Source organism: Strix uralensis, chromosome Z, assembly GCF_047716275.1.
Source record: "Strix uralensis isolate ZFMK-TIS-50842 chromosome Z, bStrUra1, whole genome shotgun sequence".
Taxonomy (NCBI): domain Eukaryota; kingdom Metazoa; phylum Chordata; class Aves; order Strigiformes; family Strigidae; genus Strix; species Strix uralensis.
This window is the reverse complement of record NC_134012.1, coordinates 20,209,530-20,237,185: the sequence shown is the minus strand read 5'-3', so window position 1 is coordinate 20,237,185 and position 27,656 is coordinate 20,209,530. Positions and strand designations below refer to the sequence as shown.

The following is a 27,656-nucleotide window of genomic DNA, read 5'->3' as shown; positions in this document are numbered from 1 at the left end:
CATGAGTAAATAATATAAATAATAGTATTTTATAAAAACACCAGAAAAATTAATAAATGCAATATTCACCTTCACTAAAATCAGGGCTGCTTTAAAGATTTGAATCCTCGTTCAGTGCCTGTGTCCCACCCTCACTTCCAATTCCCCAAACTGCTGCCAAGGGTCCTTGCCATTCCCCCTCTTGAGCTCCTCCTACTGCCAGCTGTCAGTTCCAAGGATGATGTGACAACAGCTTGGTTCAGCCCTTTGACAACTGTTTTAAACATTGTGAGGAGGGTGTGGATACAAGTAACTCAGCAGAGAAGTGGTTAGAGGAAACTTAATACTTCCTGATAGGCAGGGATACCCTGCCCAAAGGCACCCTTGGAAGACCTGACGAAGTAGCTGACAGCAAGGAGATACCAGCAGCAGACACCATGCCCAATTCACTTGTCTAAACTTACTGATTTAAGAGGAAACAACATTCCATGTGTAGTTTGTCATGTACTCATGTCCTCAAACACTACAATCCCCCCAAAAAGCATTGTCCAGCCTTAACCATATTCTTATGATGAAGGAACTTAGTATCTGTGTAACCATCCTGTGAACAAATACACAGCGTTGGGCGGGAAGGCAATACACAAACAACCCTTCTGATCTGTGGTTCATGATTAGAAGGTCTGCTGGAGCAGTCACAAGTATCCCTGGGACATACCTTTCTCCTCTCTGCTCTCATAGACAGAAAAGCAAGCCACATCCAAGGGAAATCCCATATATACGCACAGGGGCTCAGTGATGTAGCCATGGAGCCAGTTCACGGTAGTCTTGTTCAAATCAGAACCACAGAATAAGTAGATGAAGAAGCAAAAGGCTTGAAAGAACATTTTACATACTGTTCTTCAAAGCACAAATGGCTATGACTTCTGCGACTTTTTTTGTTCTCTTCACAAAGATTTCAACAATTGACAAATAATCGCCATGTGGACAAAGCTCTTTGTATCGTGGTCACAGAAGAGGCTGTTTACTATGGAACAGCACAGATCATACGATCTAAGATCCTGTGCTGCACAACTAATCTTTATTCAGACAGCTAACTGACCAGGATAGAAGGGCTGAAGCCAGCTTTGTAACATTTAAGTCATTTGCAAAACTTGCTTTTTTCTGGCATTTTTAGTTAGAGACATGCCTTGAATCTTCATTTACAAATTGTTTAATCCAAAGTTACTAAAAAAAATTTCCTCTACTTCTTTAGTTGCCCCTGTCTCTGTATACTGACAGAAAAAACTTGTAATTGCTATCCAATGGGTATATCGATCATTTAGGTATTTCCTTTGTTAGGTTTCAGGATGTCTTCCATTTGAATGAGTCTCAATTACCATGATGCACAGGGCTACCTCAATCTCTCCTACAATCTGTTTGGCTTCAGGGTTGTTATTTTGAAACTAAGGGTGGCCTGATAATAATCCTAGTTGATTACTTCTGAATCTGTATGGTGATGTTTTCAGGACACAGATAATACTCCTGCCTGCAAATTTAATCCCTTATCACTGATGACAAAGGCATGTTAGCAACTGACTGCAATAGGGAACAGTATCAGGAAATTACACTGCAAAATGCACCTCTCAGTAGGGTTAGATCCAGATAGATACACAGAACATGCATTCGGATGACTGACTTGCTTCAAGGCATCGTATTCCAAGGAGGTACTTTCACCTTGCATGTTTTTGTCTTCTCTAACAGTAAAATAAGTCCTTCTGTGGTTGGTTTTAGTGTATCTTACCCTATTAAGTGGACTTTAAATGTGCTGCTTTTGACACTGAGGTCATGCAGCGTGAATAAGCAAACAGTACCATCATCTCTAGTAAAAAATTCTGCAGGAGATAAAATTTATCAGGAGATACGTCAGTTCTCTACTAAACAAACGACAGTTTTGTTGCATATACTAGGTATTTTACGTAAATAATTTTATACACTAATAGATCCCTTTAATTGGGACAATAAATACATCTTTCCCGTTTTTTTACAAAACTGTCAAGTTCATGTGGCACTAGATTTTTTCTTTTGGCAATTAGAAAAATTGGACTTGCTGTTTCTCAGTTGTCTGATTCGTGTGGGTTTAGAAAGAGTAATAACAGCCCAATTCAACACTCAATAAAACTAAGAGTAACTCAACAAGTACTGTTCAAATTATAAAAATACGTATTTTTAGTTAGGTAGAATAGCTTTCATGAAACATATCCTTAATAACGTCTTCATAATTGCCTTCTGATGCTAGTTAGACTACTGGATTAAGCCATCAAGTGTCACAGAAAGGAAATTACAGGTATTTTTTGAATAGTTATCAAAAATTTCAGGTTGTTTTGAGTTCTAGGAAATCTCAAGTTTTGCTGCTGTTGGGTTTATTTTTACAGTCTTTTATTTGTGAAGACTGACAACACTCAATCAGTGGATTGCCTCCTTGTTTCAGTCTAGTAAGGGTAGCTGATCTACATTATTCAGAGAAGCACAGGATACATGTAAACTGGGAAGATGATATTTCCTCGAAGAGGATGAACAGCAGTAGTTCTCTCCATAGTAATAAGAACAGTCGAGATGCTAATGAAGATAGGACAAAAGCATTTCCAAAAGCACTACAGGAACCACGGTGGAGGAGTTCCCATCACACTTTTCTCAAAGCTGGTGAAAAAGCTTTTTTCCGTCTCTGCTTGCTGTTCATGTGCCTTCCACACAGAGCACTGACAATCAGCAAGGATCGCTTTTGCTAATCAGTATAAGAACTAGTGTAAATGGATCGATATAAATTATAGACGGAAGAGCCTATTTGATTAAACTATTAACAGTTTTGTCACTTTCTGATTCTACCCACAGTGCCTTCTCCAGCGTTTTTCCTTGACTGGGCATGAACTGCAACTGTGACTCACATCAGCTACAAGATACTAGAACAAGGAGAGTAAGGTATCACGTTGTGATTACTAAGGAGCAATTTTGGCTCTGACTCAGCTTAGAATTTAAACACAGGGGCAAGTCCATGTGCAGGAAGCTCACATGTGAGCAGAGTAGAGGAAACACTTATGTATCCATTATAAAGAAAACAGTTTCAAATTCCTTTTTTGTATCACACCTGACGTGGAAGGTACCTGTCATTTTTTGTGGTTTTGCAACCACAATTGCCTTTTTCTATTCTGTTGTTTCTCCTTGTTGCTATAACCAAGCCAGATACTCCCCACACATACTGTGCTAGCAGAGAGCAACAACCTACTGACTAGGCAAGATTCACAATAACTCATCAGAAGATCAAATTGAATTAAATAATTATGGAAAATAATTTTTGTGTCATGTCTTTTGTAGTCTAGAAATCTCATAGGAGTTCATTGTAAAAAAAAAAAGAAAAAAGAAAAGTGGAAAAGTATCAGATGGATGCTGTTTTGCAATTTCTGCTCTTTTAATGTTTTGCAAAATTGAAGACATTTGGAGGAATAAGCTTCTTCAAAAACGTTCTGTTCTCACTTTATTCTGGACTGTTAACTATAACTCTTTTTATCTTGTATTAATAATCTCTTTGAAGTACAAATATGGTATTGTTTATTGCAAACTAAAATGTGGATTAATTTGGAGAAGCCCTTTTCATTCAACAGGCTATAATTTACATTCATTAGCTAAACTTTAAAACAGGACTTATGTGATGTACTCCACACCAACAACAGACACCTGTACTTAAGTACATGCAAAAGAGAGATAATTGTGTCAAAGCACAAGACAGCAGAGCAGTTAATCCAGAGCACCAACTGGAACCACTCCAAAAGCTCTGATGAGTTGATGACACACAGGAAATTGTCAGTAGGGAAGTCCTTCTGTCCTCCTGTTCCCAGCAGTGAGTGCTTGCATTCAGTGCAAGCAAAGAAGCTGATGTTATAAAAATAGTAATTAAAAACATGCATGCCAAAAATTATTTACTCAGAAACTCTGGCACCACAGTGCATCTTATGACTCTGCTTTCTTTGAGCATCAAAGTTCAGAATCCTGTTTTTCAGCAATGTTAAGTCCTAGAGATCTCATTTCCCTCTAATTTATTGCAGGAAATGAAGGAGATGAAAAAGATGGCATTTTTTTAGCTACCACTGGTTTCTTGTTGAGAAATTCTCATCAATTGTACAGTGTAAAAGGAACCCTGTTGGAAATTATCACCATATCTTCCTGAAGTGGAAAAGCTGGACTGGGGGCAGGGAATACTTGGTTTCTTTTTTTCCCCTTTTTTTTTAAGGAAGAAAAAAATACTGTTGGCTAGTTGACAGCAGTGACAAGCCTTGCCTGAATGGGGACTCTTTTACTAAAGCAAACAACTAGGTGGAAAAAAAAGAAAGAAAATTATACCTACTTTAAAGTTGGCTGAACAAGTATTTATCTAATTTTGGATAACACCTGATCAAGTACTAGGTCACTACTAATTTGTGATGAGTAACAAAATTTAAAGCAACTATAAGCAACAACCTTGTAGGAAAACTAAATTATTAGATAAATTCATATTGTGAATTGTACTTGTGTGATGGATGCATTTGACCCCTTACCCAAACTAGCAGTAGTTTGGTACAGACTCCAAAGGAGGCAAAGGCCTGAGCCACAGCAGGGCCAAGAACTCTAGGAAACCCACAAAGGAGCAGACTGACACAGTGAGCATCAATGCATATGAGCTTGGAACACCCATCATGTCATTAGCACACGAATAGCAGGTGGCTTTTCCAAGCCTCATTTACCAAGGAACAAAGAAAGTTGTGGGTACAAGGAGTCTCGCACATACCTTTCCCATCACATGTAATTTTACTACAAGCCAACTGCTTTACTCCATAAATACGACTGCCTAAGTGAGCCTTCTCTGAGCTCTCCCTGCTAGGCAGCATGACTGCACAGCAGTGACGTTCCCTTGAGCGGGGACAACTCCCAGGGTTGCTCCTTGAGGCAGAGAGACCTTTTACCAAGGACAGATCTTTGGATGAGTCCAATCTGAGTTCTCCCAGAACTGCAACTGGACTGCACACCTGGTGACTCTCCTCTTGAGCAGGGACACCTCTCAAGGTTTGAGATTCCTTACCTGAGACATCCTTCCTTGCCCAAGCCGGAGAGATCCCTTACTCGCAACAGATCCTTGGTAAGTGACTGACAGATGCTGAATTAATACTAATGAAACTTTACTAATCCATGTAGCTATTCAGTATTAATTGTTATAAACTTTGTATAGATAATTACGTTAGACATAAACTGTGGTCCAAGCCTGAGACTAAGATTTGGTCTACCCACACCTAGGCTCCATAGGAGTTTAGAAAGCAAGGGGGCCCACTCTGAACCTCGGGACTCAGTGGGAGGGTCTCCCTTACCCTTTCTGTCTCCAGTCTCTGTGTGAATCATTCTAATTCAAGTTTCCTTTGTATGTTTCTTCCATGCAGTAATTAATAAGGTGAATCTTGCCATCAAACTTACTGAACCTTGGTAAACTACTGTTAAACTTTGTTAAATTCCATCAAGCTTATTGAACTAACTCAGTAAAACATACTGCTGCCTCTCTCTTTTGAGTGAGGTGCATTCTACTCATCCATGACAAATTGGTGTAGTCAGCAGAATCCTAAATCAGGATTTGCAACAACTTGTGAATGCACAAGTACCTGAATTTTTGAACAGTTTTAGAATACCTGCATGGCTACATTACATGCCTAAAGAGAGGCACTGAACACACACACACACACACAGGTAAACAACCTCTGACTCAGTTATCTGTATGTACACGCATATTGCGTTATTAGTTCTGCATCTACTGGCCTATGCAACTGTTGGGCACAGTTTTCTACAAGGCACTTGGTAAATACTCAGCAAGTGAATTTTATATTAAGAGAGGCTGGTAGTCATTTCCATGTTGTAGAGGATATGGTGTGCAATTTTGTGAGAGGAGAGACAAAAGCACATCAGAGAAGGGATGGAAAAGCTAGGTAGGTGCCAGCGTCTCCAGAAGGAGCTATTTGGGTTGGGCTTGCCTGTTCTTATCAGAGTGACAGGGGGTTGCCAGGTCTCTCTTGGAATGCCCCAAGGCATGAGGAAAGCAGAAAGAGAAGTTTTTCATACAGAAGCTTCACTGGTAGATTTTTGGGTCAAAATCTGTTAATGACAGATTAATTAGAGAATGATCAGTTATCCTTCTGGAGCATTAGCAGTATCTATGACTCTAAACAAGATTAAACCTTACATGTTCACTAACTAAAGGGGTGAATCTTTTAGCCATCCAGAGAGCATGCAGAACACACTGGGAAGTCTAGAACAAGAAAAAGCCAGAGATATCTTTAAAACTGTGTGTTAATATTATTGTTGTCTTGCTTCTTGTATGTGCTATAATACAGGGCACTTCAGAGGGATCTGAAGAGCTGTACATTCATGGCAATGAGCAGCATTATAAAAATAGAATTGGGTAGCTATAATAGACAGTGATAACAAGAACACAGTGACTTTAATGAAATTAGTTCTCATCCACTTTTGAGCTCAATGTTCTCTGATGACTGGCAGATAATTTATATTTCCCAGTCTATTGATTTATGGGTACCATCACTGCTTTCATGAAGATTGTAAATGGACATATGGACAAAATGGATTAAAAAAGCACAAATTCTCATTTTCACCATAAACATAAAAAATTAACTCAGCAGACAAAACAATAATTTGGAAAAAAAATCAAGTGAACTAAGAAAGGCATACTTTTATTTTAAAATACATGCTTGAAAAATTTGTCTGTAGAAAGAAGTCTCATTGAATTGTCTTGTTTCACTGAGCCGTGCTTCATGAGTGTATCCTTGTCAAAATGCCAATACTTTGCCATGTTTTTTTAAGCCTGCTAGTACAGCTTTTTCCACTGTGAGTGCTGGATGGGGCTAGTGCCAGACAAGCTATGTTTATGGTATTTCTACTATGTCTATGGCATTTCTGGCAAAGAATTGCCTGATGAGTAAACATTTTTTGTGGTATAGACAAAGATGCAACAAAGCTGCTAATTATTTTGTGAAAAGATGTACTGTTTGTAGAAAATTGGATGTGTAACAGCAGCTACTTGGGCCTCATGCACAGTAGTGACAGAGCTGGGGGAGTGATATTTATGCCTTGCTGTAGCCCTGGCAAAGCAAAACACAAGAAAGAGAAACTTTAAGTGTTCTCCTGAGCACCATCTGTCTACAGTACTCTTAATTAGCTCATCCTGGAGAAACTCATGTGAAAACAGAGACTTCTTCATTTGGTATCCTGACTTCCGTGTGATTCCCAAAACACCTGGCAGGACTAGCACTAGCAAGTGCTGCAAGCCCAAACTCCTGTGTGAAGGTAGGGACACTCAGTCTTCCAGCACACAGTGAAGGACTACACTTTTGGTTGTGTTTGTATCATCAGAAGTGCAGGCTGCCACAAAAGTGACAGTTGCACCATCATGTTTCCCCCAGCTCCTTGTTTCCACCACCTGTCTTGTGCCAGTATTAGGCTATGTGTAACTGCACAGGAAAGTGACCTGGCAAAAATTCCAGCTGTTCAAGGAGTTAGTCAATAGGACCCCCTGGGAAATGGCCCTCAGGGACAAGGGAGCAGAACAGAGCTGGCAGACCCTTAAGGCCACTTTCCATACAGCTAAAGAGCTCTCAATCTCCAGGTGTAAGAGATCAGGGAAGAAAGACAAGAGACTGGCATGGATGAGTCAAGACCTGCTGGTCAAACTAAAGGGCAAGAAGGAAATGCACAGGCAGTGGAAGCAGGGACAGGTATCCTGGGAAGGGTATAGGGATGTTGCCTGGTTGTGTTGGGATGGGGTCAGGAAGGCCAAGGTGTGGCTGGAGCTGAACTTGGCAAGGGATGCAAAGAATAAGGACTTCCACAGGTATGTCACTACAAAAGGAAGGTCAAAGAAAGTGTACATCCACAGATGAACACAACTGGCAAACTAGCAACAGCAGATGAGGAGAAGGCTGAGGTACTCAGTTTTTTTGCCTCAGTCTTCACTGGCAATCTCTCTCCCCACACCTCTCAAGTGGATGGACTGCAAGACAGGGACTGGGGGAGCAAAGTCCCTCCACTGTAAGAGAAGATCAGGTTCATGATCACCTGAGGCACCTGAATATACATATAAAGTCTATGGGACCTGCCGAGATGCATCCCAGAGTCCTGAGGCAACTGGCTGATGTAGCTGCCAAGCCACTCTCCACAACATTTGAAAAGTCACAGCAGTCAGGTGAAGTCCCTGGTGACTGGAAAAAGGGAAACATTGCACCCATTTTTAAAAAGGGTAGAAAGGAAGACCCTGGAACTACCAGCCTGTCAGCCTCACCTCTGTGCCTGGGAAGATCATGAAACAGATACTCCTAGAAGCTATGTGAAGTCCCATGGAGGACAGGGAGGTGATTTGAGACAGCCAGCATGGCTTCACCAAGGGCAAGTCCTGCCTGACCAACCTAGTGGCCTCCTATGATGGAGTGACTACATCAGTGGACAAGGGAAGAGCTATGGATGTCATCTATCTGGACTTCTGTAAGGCCTTTGGCATGGTCCCCCACAGCATCTTTCTCTCTAAATTGGAGAGATATGGATTTGATGAATGGACTGTTCTGTGGATGAGGAATTGGTTGGATGGTGACATCCAGAGGGTAGTGGTCAATGGCTCAATGTCCGGATGGAGACCAGTGATGAGTGGTGTCCCTCAGGGGTCTGTACTGGAGCCAAGTGCTGTTTAGTATCTTCACCAGTGACACAGACAGTGGGATCGAGTGCACCCCCACCAAGTTTCCAGATGACACCAAGCTGAGCGGTGCAGTTGATATGCTTGAGGGTCTGGATGCCATCCAGAGGGACCTGGACAAGCTCAAGAAGTGGGCCCATGTGAACCTTATGAGGTTCAACAAGGCCAAGTGTAAGGTCCTGCACATGGGTCGGGGAAATCCCCAGTATCAGAACAAAATGGGCAATGAATACATTGAGAGCAGCCCTGCAGAGAAGGAGCTGGGAATACTGGTGAATAAAAATTTGGATATGAGCTGGCAATGCATGCTTGCAGCACAGAAAGCCAATCATATCTTGGGCTGCATCAAAAGAAGCATGGCCAGCAGGTCGAGGGAGGTGACTCTGCCCCTCTATTCTGCTCTGGTGAGACCCCACCTACAGTACTGTGTTCAGTTCTGGGATCCTCAGCACAGGAAAGACATGGACATTTTGTAGTGGGTCCAGAGAAGGCCACAAATATGATCAGAGGGCTGGAGCACCTCTCCTGTGCGGAAAGGCTTAAAGAATTGGGATTGTTCAGCCTAGAGAAAAGAAGGCTCTGGGGAGATCTTATAGAGGCCTTACAGTACTTAAACGGCCTACAGGAAAGATGGGGACAAACTTTTTAGTAGGACAGGGGGTAGTGGTTTTAAAATAAAAGAGTATATTCAGACTAGATATAAGGAAGACATTTTTTCCAGTGAAAGTGGTTGAACACTGGAACAGGTTGCCCACAGAAGTGGTGGGTGCCTCATCCCTGGAAACATTCAAGGCCAGTCTGGACGGGGCTCTCAGAAATCTGATCTAGTTGAAGATGTCCCTGCTCACTGCAGGGGGGTTGGACTAGATGACCTTTAAAGGTCCCTTCTAACCCAAACCATTCAATGATTCTGTGAAAACCACCAGTTTGGGCTGAGCATCAGGTGCTCAGCTGATCCATCTCTGGATCTGACTATGGTAACAAAAAGGCTAGTTCTGACACAAGGGAGAAGAGAGGACTATTCAGTGAGTAATGACAGGAAGGACAGTATCACCATTTCTGGTTTCAGACTGCACTCATCTTGCCTTAAAATGATTGTGGAACTATACCTTAAGTGATTTTTTTTTTTTTTTTAAATAGATTATGGAAGATACTGGCTGAAAGGCTCGGAGATGGAAACACTGTTTTTTCATAAACAATGGCTGTAAGTACAAAAATAATTCTTCCTCTTCCCATGTAGATTTTGGTTGTTCTGCTAAACAGGCCTACAAACCTGTCAATTAATACATCCATGGGGTGCAGAGCACCCTACAGCAGCATACAAAGCAGCATATTGTGTAATACTAGTGTTGGTGGAAAAACAGCACATGAAAATACCACCTGTGATAGCGGGGCTAGATTTTTCTCCAAATTTTTTTTTAAAATCTGGAATAATTTCACTGACTGAAAAGAAGGTGCCTCAGATTCATGTCAGTGTCATCAGGGCATCAATGCAGCTCTGAATTATATAATTTAGGAAGGTAGAGTTATGGTCATTACACAAACCTCATTGTGTAATTTCCTGAACACATTTAACTTTGAAATCTTCTGTCACCCAGACTATAATAGCTTTTTGCAAATAATACATAATACTGCTTCCTAAGGGAAAAAAAGAGAGTGAGAAAAAAAAAAGAAAAAAAAACCCAAACATCCGAACAGAGTTTAATGATAGGTTAATGTATTAAACACTCATCATTTTACTTAGTAGACTGCCTGGACAAGCACTAGAAATTCCATTCAGTTTTCTATAGAGATGGGAAAAAACCCCAACATTTAGATGGTTACTTCTAAGTAGCTTCACATATTGGATGAAAACATCATCCGAAGACAATCATGCTGTAAAGTCAATGGAATCTTTTACACTGAAAATAATGGAGAATAAGGCAAGAAAACCCTACTGTCTTTGCTTATCCTGCAGATGAACTCTATCCTCATGGAGGCAATTACCAGCTTCACCATTTTTATACACTCACCTCCACTGCCTGCCACTACTTCCAGCCCCAACGCTATCCACTTGCTAATGTGGCTGATGGTCTCCACATCTAAACGAAATCAGCAACTTAACAGTTATCAGAACAACACATGTAAATAATATCCTTCTCTATTTTTCTTCATTCAAGTGTAATTATTACTTCCTGTTCTCATAAACAAAATTTCTATAAAAAATGACTTCTGAGAAAAAGATCAAAGTTTTCACAGGATGGGACTTACAAAAAAAAGATGAGAATGAGCAAAGCAGATGGCCAAATTCTGCTGTTTTTTGCCCATCCTCACAGGAAAATTTCACTGCCATCAATAGTTTCCAAAGTTAAGTAGGAATCTACTGAGAATCTGACTGGTTTGCAATATATTTTTGGATATTTCTGAAAGAGCACAGAAGGTACTCTTTGTTCCATAAGAGGACACTACATTGGTTAAACAGAGAAATGTATAAAAATGGCATATACTAGTACCTCTGGCAAACAGGTTTGTGCATTTGACAATCCCTAATAGCTGTGACAGAAGCAAATGTACTCAAACCACGTGAATCATTGCTTCCTATTTGGATGGATCCTCCTTGTGTATCATTTCCCACTGCTCCCTGGCACAATACGAGTGTGTGACCTGACCACAGTTCTGTAACTAGGTAGCCATGGAGAGATGGAAGTATACTTGGGTTTGACACTTAGATTTTTTTATTATAACACAAGTTTCAGAGTACATATCAAAGTTCTGCACACATTCTCAGGCCCTCTATGACCTTGCCCACATTTGCACAGCAAAAAGACCAAATACCTTTTTTTTTTCCCATCACTCCTCTTTTAGAGATATAATTTATGTTAATGAGTAATGTGCAACAGTGAGAAAAAGAGCTAGGTCCATACCTCTCACAAGTTTAAAAAAACCCATAAATGCATGTTGGGAACCTTGTCCTTCAAGTGAATTATACCATGCTCAGACCTCCAAATTTAACACTGAACTCTCACCACAGTTTTAGGTGGTTTTTTTTTTTTTTTTTTTTTTTTGACTTAACTCTGACGAACACAAGGCAGAGTGAGATCAGGCAAATTAAAATGCATAGATTTAGAAATCAAAACAAGATACTGCAACACACACAGGCTGCATCATCAACAAACTGTTAGCTGACAAAATGCTTTGCGCTGAATTATTTTTCTTTGAAACAATGTTATTTATGCCAGAGAAACTTCTTCTGTGACCTGGTGCTGCCACATTGCTAGAAGACACTTTGAAATCATAGATTCCTTTAGGAGGGACCTGCTCTACCTGTAGCAGTACTTTAGTCCTGGAGTTAGCCTTTCTTTTCTGAGATGGAAGTAATAGAAAGTGATGCATATCAAGAAGGTACTTAGCTCTCTTTAAGGGAAAAACAGATTTGTTATGATTTATGCTGTGTTGAGCTAAAGAAATCAAGAACTATTTGTAAAGGATTATGTTGCCTTGCATACAGCAGCTTGTATTCCTTAAAAACAGAAAAAAGCTGATGAGTGACCTGTCCCAGCAAGATATATTAAAACCAGGTCTCAGGTTATATCTTACCTACAAAGAGCTACACCTGTCACAAGTGAGAATGGAGTACATAGTTGCATATATTGATAACACTGCAATAAAGATGAGGTGTTCTATAAAGCAGTTCTGAAGATACCAAATCTTCCCTGGGACAGCAGGGGAACAGGGGTCTGGGTCTGTAGTTCAGAGCCCGGACTAATGGACTGCTAGTTTCATGTGAAATCTACAGAGCTAGAAAGCATGACAGCATAGTGCTTGCATGCTTCTCGTTTCTACCAATGGAAGTCCTAAAGCAACAGCAAAGCAAATCAACAAACACCAAGTTAAAGAACTCAGGAAATTTTGGTCTTCCCACTCCCTTTGTATGTGTCAAGCTTACAGCTTACTTCAGCTTACTGCTGAAGGTAGGCAGTTGAACTAGGAGCAAACTCTACTCTTACTACAACTCCTATTTTGTGTCATCAGAATACTTTGCAAACACTGTTGAGTTCAGGTTCACAATACTTCTGTCAAATGCTAAATATTCTTATATTCCACATGGGAAGACTCATTAAGAGAGCTATATCCCAGAGATAGGCAAGAAACCCACAATAAAACTGGAAACAGAAAGCAAGGCTTTAACCAACAGATTGCATATCACTTACTTTGCAGAGAATGCTTTGTACTGGACATAACTGTCAGGGGTTTGGTAGCAGCGGGCCATGGAGGCGGCTTGTTGTGGTGGGAGGCCATGAATTGCCCTGTGCCAGTCACAGCTACTTTCAGCTGTCCCTGAAACTGCTGCAAATAATCCACCACGTGCCAAAACTTCAACCAGTCAGAGAGGCACATGGTGCCTCTGCTCACAGATACTTAAGAAAGCAGCGGCTGCTAAGAGGAGAGGACACACAGCTGGTGGTACTGTTGGGAATGTGGTTGGAGATGTACTCTTGGAAGCAAGTGCCCTGTGCCAGAGCAGGCAAACCCTTGAAGGGACTGTGCGTCATGGGCAACCCACACCAGAGCATGGACACCATGGAGGGACTGTGTCCCACAGTAAACCCATGCTGGAGTGGAGGAAAACAAGTAAGAAGCAAGCAGTACACACATCCCTGGTCTTCTGCATTGCCCCTCACCTCACCAAAGGGATTAGGAGTAGCTGAGTGTTAATGTGTAGCAAAACCAAGGTAAGTTGAGACCTGGAAGGGGGGAAGAGAAGTTTTTACTGAATTAGAGCCTGGGGAAGAAAGATGTTTCTTCACCAAGTGTTTTGTTTAATTATGTTTTTTTCCTCAATAGCCAGATCTGTAATCAAAAATTTTGTTAACTGGCAATAAATTAAGTACAGTTCCCTGCACCAAGACTGTTTCGCTCGTGATGTGCTTATAAAGTACTCTGGCACATTTCTTAAGTCCTACACACTATGAAATCTGTTGTTAGAGAAAAGGGATCACAGGAAGGAAGTAGAGGGGCATTACTTGCCATAGCTGAGCTGCTGTTTCAACAGTAAGTTACTGTGTTGAGGCAGCTGCATTAAGATTCTCACTAAAAAGCACATTTAGATGAAGTGTTTAAAGCACCCTATACAAGCAGTCACCAACACTGGGGGAGGGTGGGATGGAGCTAATAGGCACCACTCCACTAGATAGTTTTGGCCATGGGAAGAGGCTCAGAAATGAATTAAAGTGAACTACTGCCAGTGGAAAATAAACTGGTCATACAGGGAGCCAGCACAAAGCCAATGCCACATCTTAAAATTCAAATCTTAGCTTATTTCCTGATAGTCTCCCCATGGAGACATACCTTAAAGGTCTTCTGAGAGCTCTCACTGTGCAGTCTTTCTTGTCTGCCTGTTAGCTTCGGGAAAGGGCAGATATGCTTTCAGACTTCTTTTCTCCCAAATAAGCAATTGGACATGTTTTTTCCTCAGGACCACCTGCGGGGTCAGTGACTGTGCCAGCTTCCTTTTTTGTCCCCACATAAAACTGCTCTACGAAAGACTTGGGATCTCCCAAATTAACACAGTGATGGGGCTGGGAGAAAGATATGCAGCATTTTAAACTATAGTCCCCTCTCTGATTGCAGAAAGGACAAGTTATGCAACTCCCAAATGGAAAGGGGAACCCTATTTGTACTCATCTGCTTAACTGGGTTTTATAACTGCTGCACTGGATTGCAAAAGGCTCATAAAATCTATTTTAAAGAAAGAGTTTAAGTCCTGCAGGCTAACGTTACTATTAATCTACTGCCTGCTTCTCCAATTATTCTCCATTCTTGAACTTATGTTGATAAATCCGTTGCCTTCCTGTTTATTAAAGCATGTGGCAGTCTGTTTATTTAATCAGCTCTTGGCCCATTTTCTAATTATGGGAGATAATGTGGGCTCATTTCCTGCCATGGTGAACCTCACAGGGCACAGGTTGTCCTCAACTACAGCATTAAAATTCAAGATTATTTGTAATGTCTGCTTTTGTTTGGCAACTCCTTCCCTTCTCTCTGCCCAGCTGAAGATGAAAATACAGACATATGGTTTTCTTCTGCATTTCCACATTGCTGACACCCACCCATGTCAAGGACAGGAAGATGAAAGCAGCTGGAGGTTTGTCAGTTTGCTGACATGGTGCCTCCCCAGTGCAGGCGAAACATTTTTCTGGGAGACCTGCATCTCAGCAAAGTTAATCGTACTGCATCATATGATGATCCTAAGGATAATTTTGTGAAGGGAGGCAATGTTGGAATGCAAGAGGAAAGCACACACCATCTGGAGGCATTCCTAGCTTGCTCTGCTGCTGGACTTGGGCCACCTCCTGCGCCACACTGGCCCCAGTCCTTTGTCTGTCTGCTTAGTGCAGGAATATTGCTAACCACCAGCTGCAGCATTAAATCATTTCTGTGCTCTCTGTATTCCAAAGCAAGCAAGTATCTAGCAACGGCCTTAAGATTGCATCTCCTCCTACCTCTGAGATACCCTGCCTTGTATCTTTCTTGTGACACATCCTCAGAATTTATCAGTCACAGCTAACCTAGGATCACTAGCCTGGCAGGGAAATTCTCTTTTGCAGGGCCTTATTCTATCCCTTAGGACACATTAGGTGGCATATTAAGTTTTCCTATCTAGAAAGAAACTACAGATACATTGCAAGTTATCAATACATATGATACACAGTGTCTTTCAGGAGGCCTTGTGAACTGCTGAAAACAAGACCATCTATTTTGTCTCACCTTACAGTCTCTCCCTTCAATCAACGTAAGCATATACATGTACCACACCTGCAACAGCTCCAATTCCTGAAGAAATCCAGGTAAACATCACTTTGCCACAGAAGTGTTTCAGAAGTGTTTCAGAAGTGTTTCATACCAACTATGCTATAAACCTCCTTGCAACGTGCCTTTATGTGGAACGACTGAAAATATGACGTGGTCCTGGGCAGCCCTCTCTAGGTGACACTGCTTTGAGCAGGGATTTGGACTACATGATATCCATAGGTGCCAGCCAAACTCAGCTGTTCTGTGATTCTGTGGAAAAAAAAATAAATCCCAGTGGTTCTAGCACTTCATCAATAAGCTCTACGACACAGTATTTTCCAGATTCTGACCCATGGAGAAATGTTGCCCTGATCCCTTTTAAATTGGCTAAATGCCCACAAGTGGGGGTTTGTGCATAAACTGTTTTCTGAATTATGCCCTACTTTTCCTTCTGTGCTTACATGTTGATTTGATTTGCATTTGCAAGTAACAGCAAAAGCGTTTCCATTTCTGGAGCCTTACTTTTGGAAACAACGAATTTAATTTTGATCTATTTCAGTCCAAAAGGAAGTGTCTGGTTTTGTTACACTGCTAATTGTCTGAACCTCTGTCTCACCTCATCCATCTCACTTAGATCCAGAGTGTGCTCTGGATCTAACACACTCAGTACCTTCAAAAACACCTACTTAAAGATTAAAAAAAACAGAAAACAATTCACCTTTATATAGGCCACTGTTCCCTTCACAGGCATTCAAGTGATTGCTATGAGTACCATGCTGTTACTGACCAGTGAAAAAAGGCAGAATAAAATTATATATAAAATATATAGTACAGGAAGAAGCAGAAGACAAATAAATTTCTATTTTCCCACCTTGTATTTTTCCATACAAAATACATTGCACTTTTTCTACTGAGCATCTCACAAATACTGCAGCAAATGGGATTGGTCTATGGACAGAGGCAAGAGTTCATCCCTTTAAACTGCCTGTGTCCAACCATGGACCTTTATGCCCAGAGGAAACCCACTGCAACAAGTGTGGGAAAGGCTCAGTGAAGGTAGGAGGAAAATTTCGTAGAGCTTTCCCCCAGACCCCACACTTACCAAAGGCTCTAGTTCTTTGCGGTCTATGAGGTTGAGCTCTGTCACAAAGTAATAAAAATGCTTGTAACAGGTATTGACGTGAGCCTCAGCCCCCATGACGATGATACGGTCAAAGTGGTGGATGTAGACGTGAACAAACACACGAAAAAGCCGGCACAGTATCTTCTTGCAGATCTGAAGGAAGTTCTTTGGAAAGGGAACACCTGTGAATAGAGAAGGCAGGGTTGTCATAACCATCCTGTCATCCTCCCAAGACAACAGCTTTGGAGCAAAGTGTGAGTTTGTAATTGCAAAATAGGTTATGACTTCCTAGGCCTGCTTTCCAATCCAGAAGATCACTTAATGCATACATTTATCTGACTGCTAGCTCCAAAGGTAAACAAATACTTAAGCAACTCTAACGGATCAAGACCAAGAGGTACTGGTCCTTTTTCCCTGAGTAATTTAATGGACAAACATTGAGTATTATAATGTTCAGAAACATGATTTTCACTGCAGTGCACACTGTCCCATTGACATCAACGGCTTTACATCCTGAGATGGATGTTCCTCATACTGATACAGACAGAGCTCATCCCAGAAGTGACAGACACTCTCCTGCTCATCTTATTCAACAGCAGCATTTCACAGCATCAAATTTAATGATGAATTTGAAATAACTGACTGAAGGACCCACCCCTTTGCTTTCACCTTCTTTCCAGTTATGTGTACCACTATGATTGCTCTTTTAATAGAAAAACTCTTAAAGACACACAGGAACAACTCTTCCAGAATACCTTTGAAGTTACACCACTTTGCAGCTGGAGACTCCAAAGCAGCAGTAAAAGCAACGTTTGCAAGTAAACAGCCAGGTATCCACAATGTGGCACCAATAATCCCTTCAAAACCATCCTTCATTAAAGACTGATCGTGCATGGCATTGTGTACCACTGAGCTGCCCCAAAAAGCTGAAGGGTTCATCTCCTTCTATGATTGTGCCTTGGACATGATGATTCTAGTGCCATGCTCGAAACTCTACTGCTACTTTTCTTTGTTGCACATCCTCCTGATTTTTTAGTTATAATTCATGTTTTAGTCAGATTTGAACTGCAACTGTAACTTATTGCTTCTTTTTAAAAAAACCCAAAACCTCAAACCAAACCAGTCCCATACTCCCTAAAAGCCCAGCTCATGCTCTCAACAAGAAAAATATTTATTATTTGCAGAAAGAAGATGGAGACATTAAATTGACACTGTTGCAAGCTTTCTAGTTTTCAAATTTTAGTCTCCTGTTGAATAATGTTTGCACTCGTAAGAGTGGTGAATTAATGGACAAATTGTCCAGTTTCACTGAGGAGGACGTGAGGACATACAGTGAGAATTTCCACACTGAAAACAGATTTTTGATTATAGATTACATAAATTATCAACTGTGGCTGTAATCAGTCTGGGTCCCAACAACGGAAACATGCACCTTATTTTGGAATCCCTGGCCAAGGAGCTACCAGGGTATATCCACTGCAGATGTGAACACTGCTGTGCCTGTTAGCATGCAAGTGGGGAAGCACATCAGCATGCAGAAGTGTTCTGCTCAGTGTATCCCTGAACTGCATCTACATTTGCTATTGCTGCGGCACAGATAATGTAGGAAGGTGTCTTTGGTTTTTTTTTGGTCTGTACTGGGTTCATCAGAGGCAAATCCTCTTGATATAATTTCAAGTACCTTCAGAGATGCAGTTCAACCCTTCTTACTCCTGACGTACGAACTGGGGCCCAGAGAAATAGCCACAGCTATCAAAGCACAACTACTTTATCTCCTTAAGAAATGTTTGCTTTTGGTTGTCACATCCATTCATCTCAATGCTAAGCTAATATCAAAGGTCATGGAGGAGGCCTAAATGCTCAGGTCATGAAGCAAGACATCACAGAATCACAGAATCAAAGAATATCAGGTTGGAAGTGACCTCAAGGATTATCTGGTCCAGCCTTTCTTGGCAAAAGCACGGCCTAGAGAAGATGACCCTGCACCCGTACAGCTGAATCTTAACAGTGTCCAATGTTGGGGAATCCACCACTTCCCTGCAGAGATTATTTCAGTGAAAAATTGTGGAAAATTTTCCTCTTTTGTCCAATGTGAATTTCCCCAGGAGTAACTTGTACCCATTACCCCTTATCTTCTCCACGTGACTCTTTGTACAAAGGGTGTCTCCATCTTCTTTGTAGCCACCCTTTAAATACTGGAACATGGTGATAAGGTCTCCCCTAAGCCTTCTCTTCTCAAGGGTGAACAAACCCAGTTCTCTCAGCCTTTCTTCATGCGCAGGCTTCCCAGTCCTTTGATCATCTTTGTGGCCCTCCTCTGGACCCTCTCCAGACTGTCCACATCTTTTTTGTATAGCAGGGACCAAAACTGAACACAGTATTCCAGGTGTGGCCTGACAAGCGCTCAGTAGAGTGGGATAATGACATCTTTTTCTCTGCTGGTGATGACCTTGTCCATGCAGCCCAGCATCCTCCTGGCTTTCTTTGCCACTGCAGCACACTGTTCACTCATGTTGAGCTTGTTGTTCACCAGGACCCCCAAGTCCCTTTCCAGAGAGCCTCTCTCCAGCCAGGTAGATCCCAGTTTGTGCTGCACTCCAGGATTATGTTTTCCCAGATGCAAGACCTTACACTTGGCCTTGTTGAACTTCATAAGGTTCTTGTTAGCCCACTCTTCCAGCCTATCCAGGTCTTCCTGCAGGGCGGGTCTCCCTTCCAAAGTGTCCACCTCCCTACTTGGTTTGGTATCATCAGCAAATTTCATCAGGGTACACTTGATCCCACCATCCAGACCACTTATGAAGATACTAAACAGGGTTGGGCCCAGTATCAATCCCTGGGGGATCCCACTTGTGACATAGCTAAACTACGGAAATGATGATACATACAGATGTCTTGGCAATACTTGAATCAAAACTCCAGGCAATTAGCTGAACACCTGGATTATAACAAATGATTGTTGCTATTTCCAAGGCCAAAACAATCTATCAAAAAACATAACAGAAACCACACTTAGTTGCTTATCAATCAGGTAATCACATTTCAGTCATCAGAGCATGGCTAAATTCAGGCATGATTACAGCAGCAGCCTGCTTTACATTTCTGTAAAAGCTGCCCAAATCAGAATTTTTAAATATACCCAAGAAAATGTTAAGTCTTAAAAAAGGGCTAAGGAGAATAGCTGGCACTTGCTCCTGCAAGCTGGTTCAATGAACTGAGAGATGAATTCTTGAAGGCACTCTGTTTTCTGATCCAGAACAGGCATGTCCCAAAATGGAGAATAATTAGTTTCGTCTTCCATGGGTTGATATATGATTGTTACTGAAGAATGTTACTGTAATGAAGAAACTCATACTTCTGTATTAACTGACTAAAACAAGCTGAATAAACCAAGATGACAAATCCTTTAACTTCTCTGCAGCCCATGTTCCCACTTAACAGTTACAGGCAGTAAGTGCAAAGGCCATAGAGCACTGTTTCTGCTGAGAGTGAGGACTTTCACCTGACAGCTTTTCAGATCTGTTAGGCAGTCAATTTGAGGACACATAACTAACACACAGAAAAAAAAGATAGCTGGTGCAGAACAGCCTAGGGCGCATAATAAACTTGCAGCATTCTCACTGCTCTTCCTGTGTATTAAGTTTTCAGGCAGGCTGTGTAGTCTCATTTGCCTTTGTGGAACTTCTCCAATTTTGCAAAGCTATCTGTTTTATTTACTCTTAAATAAACAATGAAACACTGCTGCTACCACAGATTTATTATCTGGGTATGGCATAATGGCCCTCTGACTTTTCTCCCCTTCCTGCAAAACTGGTTTATGAACTGACACAGTGTCCTCAATAGTTTAAAAGTGCCTCCTTGTATCACTGAAAGCAATTGGTAGCTGTACGGTGAGCTAGAGTCCTCAGCCTTGGAGAGCCCGCCATGGAGTTAACAGAGGAGGCTCAAAGTCTAGTCAGCCTCAAGGTACAGATGAGCATATGGAAGTGGCTGCAGCACTACTTTAAACATACACTCTGATGCTCTTTGTATTCAAAATTAGACAAAAGGATGGTGGAAATACAATCTCTAAGAAAAACTAATACAACAGAACAGAGTCTGATCTCAGTTAGGTAGAATGAATCTGAAGAAATGCTATCAAAATTTAAAAAATCAGTGAAATGATTCTAGATTTATATTCTGAGGTCAGAATTTGTCCTAATGTTTTGTTCCCACTGCAACTGCTATAGTTATAAATAAATCAACCACAGAACATAATAATTACAAATGGCTCTTGGGAATGGAGTAGCTTAGATTTAGATCCTTGACTTGTTAAGGAGTCTGTTCTCTGTCCTTCAGAGAAGTCTTGGCCTTCTCTCCCTTCAAGCCCTCATTTAGCATGGAGTCCAGGTTTAATAATTCCTTTCCTGGTACTCTGTAGTTAAAAAAGAAGAGGAAGAAAAAAAAAAAAAACAAACACACCAAAAGTCCAAGTATTTATTTAAACTTTGGATTCTTTTTAACAGTGAAAAAAATTTCTAAGAAAGATGACTATCCTTCTAGGTGCAGGGTGATACTATAAAGAGACAGAATGTAAAAAACCAAATTAGATTGCTGAGTTATGGTTACTAAAAGGCAAAGAAACACAAAGATGACATTGAAATTTTTGAGGTAGCTGCTATTTGTTGAAAAAAGTATTTATGGATGAGTGAACTGGAGCCTTGATTCATCTGCAAGCTGAGCCTCAGTGCTTCTGCATGACAAGAAAGCAACAGAAGGATCCTTTTTGTTAACCTCGTGTTCAAAATCCCAGAGCTCCCCATTATGTCCCAGGAATGTGCAAGGAGCTTTCAAATGTTCTAGTCACACAGTAGAAGCTCCTTTAACTCAGGGCTATATATGCAATTGGGAAACAATTCAGTGGGGAGTGGATAGGCATGGTATAACCAGTAACAAACACAGCCAGCATGACTGTACCCATCCATACCTCTCTGGAGTGTGTGCTATACTTGCCAGTGCTGTACTAACAGAAGGCCTCCTGCAGAAAAGCTGCATCCATATACCCTGGTGACAGATGCACCACAGCAGCACAGGAGAACAATCATGTCATTTCCCCTTTGCTCCAACCTCCCCATACTCACTTGACCTTTTTGATTGTGTTGACTTGATAGAAAAGGCCACTCCTAACATGAGCAGGACTCTCTACAACTTCCAAAACTCAACTTCCCCAATCCATTTATCAAGTTCTTTTCCATCAGAAAATGGAGGGATTTCTCCCTTCTTTTTGAAAACAGTTGTATATCCACAGCTCTCTGTAGGCTCTCTACTTCATTCCTTAGATGTTCTTATTTTGCTGGCAGGTAATTTGCTCCTGTGCTGGAGTAAGGATCCAGATCTAATCTATACATCACTAACCGGACACACAGCACAGTGCTAACAAAGTGAGTCATGTCACTGATCTGTTGCCTTATTTCTCTGAGTATTCCACATACATGACAACTGCAGATAGTGTCAGGGCCCTCCTCAAAACTCAAAACACTCACTCCCCAAAAAACAGTATTACGACTGCTGTCTGCCCAAAAGGCTGGTCACAATAACATGGAAAAATATGTTGATCATCTTGTGCAGTGATTACCAGTAAATTAATGGTCTGTTGGTTTAAAACACAGATGTTTTAATGCCATGATGAAGGTCCTCATTTAAACCCTGCTGATACAAAACCTGTTCTTTGTACAATGCAAAAAAATGATGGGGTAAGACAGAGAGACTAAAAGTTAAAGAAACTAAATTAGTTGGGGATCAAGGATGGGAACTGAAGCCCTGCAATGAATGCAACAGGCAAACATTCTGATATACAACAATATCAAATTGTCTAACTTCAATACATATGACAACTTCCCCTGAAGTAGGTCAGTTGCACAGGTTAGAGAAGCAACAGAAGAAAAGTCATGATACAGTTTGTCTTTATTGCCTGATTCATTATCTCTAGGCAAGAGTCAGAAAGTGTATGGTCCCAGAAAGTCAATGCTGAGATAGCAGAGCAACCCATTTTGCTGTAATGTTACATGTGATTGACTGGTGCACACATACAAGGAAAATGACTGCCCAGTTAAATCTTCTGTGATGCCAGAGGCATGAGCAGTTTTGACCTTCTGTATTTGTGTGGTTTGAAGTCCTCGCTTTACTCAAGGGAAGCTGGTAAGCCCTCTGGCAATTGTGCACAGAAATTTTGCTGCACATTTGAAAATCCTTTTACAGGCCACAGCCATAATTAATTCTTTTTTTAAAATACAGATGTGGGAAAAAGAGTGTAGGGAGTGGCGTTCGGAAGATCTCGCGATGTACGGAAGGAATAGCTGTAGCCCTCCCTTGTTACGAGGTAAGGTGATGGATAGGCTTGTAATGTTAAGGGCACACCCACGAAGGAGGTACTTAGTGAACGTATATAGGTAAGATACACAGTTTAATAAACGGACATTTTGTATCCATCATATTGGTGTTTGTACTGATGTCCCCGTGAAGGTCTTTAACCTCCTGCAGCATTAGTCTGCGATCTGAGCGCCACTGACATGTGAATTGGCAGGTTTAATGAGGCAGGCTAATTGCAGTGTTGCAGTATTAGTCTCTGCAACCTGAGCGCCACTGACACGTGGAGAGGCAGGTTCAAAGAGGCAGAGCTAACAGCAACAAAAGAGAAACTCCCATGTCCATTGACAAAATGATTGACACTATACTATTGCAAACACAGCTTAAAAACGTACCAGCCTGGTAAAGTAAGATTTTTTTCCAGTTTTTTAATAAGGAGCAAGAAAACAGTGTTACTGGAAACTAATAATTCGGAGAAGGCACCTGAACCAAACCCTTCCTCCCCTCCTCCTTCCATGTTTTCCTTCTCCTATCCCTGCCCCAAGTAGAAAAATTTGCAGAAGATGCCCTCAGCTATTGCTGGAAGCTTTGGTGCAAAAACACCTATTCTGATCCAAACAGATGTTTAATGTTATCTCAGTTTGTTAGTCAAGGAAGTGTCTGTCTCAAGGGTCAAAGAGAACAATGTTAGTTTTACTGGACTTTGTTCCTCACACAAATAAGCAGACAGATGCAAAATATTAGGGATTAACTAAACCACCATGTACCTGCATCCTTCTGATACTGCCCTTCTTTCTGCTCTCATATCAGAGAGAGCAGAAGAAAGGAAAACACTCTTGAGATTATATGCCTTTCTAAGCAAAATGGTGTCCTTTTTCCTTTTTAAATGGGACTGTTTCTAACAGTGTTACTCTTGAGTGAATAAATCAGCAGGCAGGCCCACTGTCAGATTTTCAACAAAGGTACTCATGTGCTGTCCTGGAGAGAACTCTAAATGGAACAGGGTACAGATCAGAAAATTGTTTGAGCCTTTGCACTACCTGAACTTCCACAACAGCTCTCCCTGCTGCCGTATATCAAGAAACGGGTAATGGCACTAAATTTTGCCATTTAATTAACAATTTCACCAGAATAGGTGTCTTATAATGCAAATACTGTGAAACACCTAAGTATGCAAAGCACCTGAACTGACTCTCCCTGAAATCAGAGGACAGAGGGACCTAAATCCTTGTGCTGCATAAGTCAGATCCCTGAGATTTTAAGCAAATTTACAAAGGCTGTTCCTGAGTACAATCTGACATCCTTCCTGTTACTTATTACTTCTGCTGCTGTTGCTGCAGAGGAACAGAAGAGAAGCACTGCAATACCGAATACTCTTGCTGCCTGGACCAAGCGAGGCTAGTTTTACCCCAGACAATAATCAGGCTGATAAACATATTAGAATAGATCTGTAGGTCTTCAAGGCAATGAGAACACTAAATGTCATAAAAAGCTGCAGAGTCATGGTTGTGTGACAGTGTAACTCACCTGCCCTGGAAGATCCATCTTCACCACAGTAACAAAATGAGATTTGTTGGAGCGTTGCATTTGAACAACTTCATATGGCATTAATATATACCTAGTCTAAAATAGGATTTGAGATCCATTAGAATAATTTAGAGCTCTCTCTGCCTTAGCAGAAACTGCAATACACATGAACAAAATGCAGCCTTTCCTGGGACAGAAAATACAGCAGCCATTTGGCAGTATAACAGCTTAGGATGGGAAAAGAGAGTTTACTAACCCGATGAGTGAATGTAAGGAAAAAAGTATGTATGAACATTGGAGCCTGGCTAAGATATCACTGGAGAAACTTTCCACCTTGCAGATTGTTAATAGATTTGTTCCTACAATACTTACCATGGCGTGACAATTTCTGGGTAATGACATGGTTTCAGCTTTCCATGCTGAGTGCACCACTGGCCAGCATGGCTTTTATTTTTGTTATTAACTTCTGATGCCCTCAGGAAACAAACATTCACCATTAATTTCACAGGGACACTGGAAGAAACATGCTGTTCTAAGGGCCTAATTGATGCAGCAAGATGCAGCAATATGAAACACTATCAGAAGCAGGAAGCAGAGTGGTCTTGGAGATGCACTCAGAATCAGACAAAACAGCCCTCTGTCCCCAAGACACAGATGTTCCAGTAGTTAACTGAAAAACAGAGGACTTACATTTGCCAAAACTCACGGCATGACATTAACAAGTAACTGTAGTTGAAAGGTTAGTATCACAAAAGAAACATTCGTTCTTCAGATCATTACTGTGCTAAATTCCTTTTCAGTGGGCCTTTAAAAGACATATTCAGGCAGTTCTAACATCTCAGATCACAGCCCTTGTGTCTCCTAATGCAAGTCATTTTCCAGCCCTTTGATATCTGTGATGACTTAGGAATCTTGTATGTGTATGAAAACATCCTCAGTGCATATCAATAGTTCCTTGAGAGGTGATTTAGAAGTTTTAAATAAGTTATTTTTCCCTCCAGTAAAATGTGGTTCTTTCATGAGATAGGGAAAGACAATTATACGGCAGTGTGCAAGGGAAGTTTAGTGGAAGATCAGAAGTTCTGGTCCAGAAAACTAAGAACAAAAAATCTAACAACAGAATCCTGGTCCCTGACTTTCCTGATTTATAACAGCACAGCCTGGAATAAAGTCCGGCATCCTGGGAGAGAATTCTGCAGGCTGACAAGCAAGAGCCAGTCGGGGCTTTTAAATCTGCTTCTACATGTTTAACTATTTTTGCTTTTATAACATCGGATCTGGGGGTAACACACAGATGCTTTTCACTACTCTGTTTTTACAACTGTTAGAAGGTTGTAAAATTGAATGAACCCATCAGCTGAGGAAAAAGAGGCAAGCAACCCCCTCCCAGCACACTTAAGTACTCTCAAACATTGGAGAGCTAAGCCAGATTCACTCTTCAGAAATCTATAACTGCAACCTGAGCTACTCTGTCTCCAGTTGCTGCCAGTCCAGGCCCTTGCTCAACTGAGGAGCTCCCCAGGCACCCAAAGTTTTCCTTCCCTTGTTTTCTCAGAACTGCCTTACTGGAAGAGGTCAGTCCGTCCCTCCCATATAAACCCTAGTTGATGTTCAAACACTAAAAAGGATATCCAGCTTTCCTCCGAGAAACACTCAGCACATCCCTGGTATGCACTGGTTGCATCAGGTTCAGTACCAAAGGCAGTGGTCATTGTTTTCATTTCAGAGCAGAGCCAGAGAAGGTCGTCTGTCTTTTATATATCACTCAGTTTTTTTGGTGGTAGTTCTAGAACTAAGGATACTCAAATCTCTTTGTACTGTTTTGCAGGGAAGTATGTTTATCAACAGAAAACTGATGAACCTGGGCAGCTGCACTCTTCATGCCATCTTGATGCCACTGTGCTGAAAGGAAGACTTGCAAGGTCAAAAGGCAGCAGAAGACACACCATGACTCTGTAGCCTAGTGGGTAAAACTCTTGGAAGTGCTCCTGCATTTTGCAGTAACATATTCATCTCATAAAAGGAAACTCATTTCAAATCATTCTGGAATAGGAAACAGAGTACACAGGACTTTATGCCGATGACAGCACTTTCCAAGAGATTTCAGGTTATGTCAGCAGGCACGTGTGCATACACACACAAATCCACGCTTGGAAACACACCCACACACACTCATACTGTGAAGCCTGCATAAAAGCTATCATTGACTGACAGGTTTTGAATCCAGTGTAATTCCAAAACAGGAACTAAAGTCATACAAGAGGATTTCAATATTTTGATTGCATATGCCCCTATAAGACTAGCTTTACTATTAAAGTATAGGCCAGTAATGCTTGGATTTACAAGGCACTCAAAAACTACTATTGCCCACACAAAGGAGCTACTATCATATAAACAGATCCTTCCAATATGTCATGAATAGATAAGATCTGACTCTTCAGATGCCTTGAAGCCCATCTGGTACCCAGAAATCAAAATAAGCTTTACCACTAATTTCATTAAAAATTAGTCTGGAAGATCAATGAGCAAGAGTATCCTGTTTCATTTAAAGTATCATGAAGCTAAACTGCATATTATTTTGATGTCAATAGCAAAGGACAATTACAGAAACAATTTCAAATGTTGCACTAACTTGACCTTAACCAACTACTTTTGCAAGATTCATTTGCTAATAAAATTTGTGAATGAAAGTAAGTTAATAAAAATCAAATGCACTACAGGATCAAAAATTTTAAAGGAGAACAATGAAAGGAATATTTTAAAACAACTAGACCAGAATAAGTTGACTTGCTCTATTATCAAACTCAGCTGAGAAAGGAAGGCCCCCTTATTTCACTAGAGTAAAAATTTCTCCTTAACAGAACAGGGTTAATACACTCTGAATCCTTCCCTTACTCAGTATCCATCATCTAATTTCCACTCACCAAAGCCTGGAATATCAAAGACTTTAAACACCCTTGAATACTACCTTTAGAAGAAACACCTCTGGCCCCACTACTCATGGGCAACACCATCTTATCAACAGACTCTTAACTATTATATAAAGAACATTTCTACATTGCAACAGCTTCAGCTGCATGTGCTCTTTGAGTCTTGAAAACTGCCTGTAAACATTTTCTGTTATTCCATTTAATGCCTACTGAATGTCACAGAACTGAAAGGAAA

At 41.1% G+C, this 27,656-nt stretch overlaps 1 protein-coding gene across 7 annotated transcripts in view; it reads right to left on the bottom strand.

Moving 5' to 3' along the window:
- The window catches only part of MOB3B (MOB kinase activator 3B), a 103,553-nt gene that overhangs the window by 11,246 nt on the left and 64,651 nt on the right, over positions 1-27,656 (bottom strand). For 5 of the 7 annotated variants that reach the window (XR_012626988.1, XR_012626989.1, XR_012626990.1 and 2 more), the window contains exons 4-5: positions 16,599-16,801; positions 15,521-15,766 (exon numbers count right to left, since the gene is read on the bottom strand). Coding sequence is in view for 2 of the 7 variants with exons in the window: in XM_074855324.1 (XP_074711425.1) it covers positions 16,599-16,801 (203 nt within the window). In the remaining 5 variants the exon portion in view is untranslated. The remainder of the gene's footprint in view (positions 1-15,520; positions 15,767-16,598; positions 16,802-27,656) is intronic. The other 2 variants (XM_074855324.1, XM_074855325.1) reach the window with 1 other exon arrangement.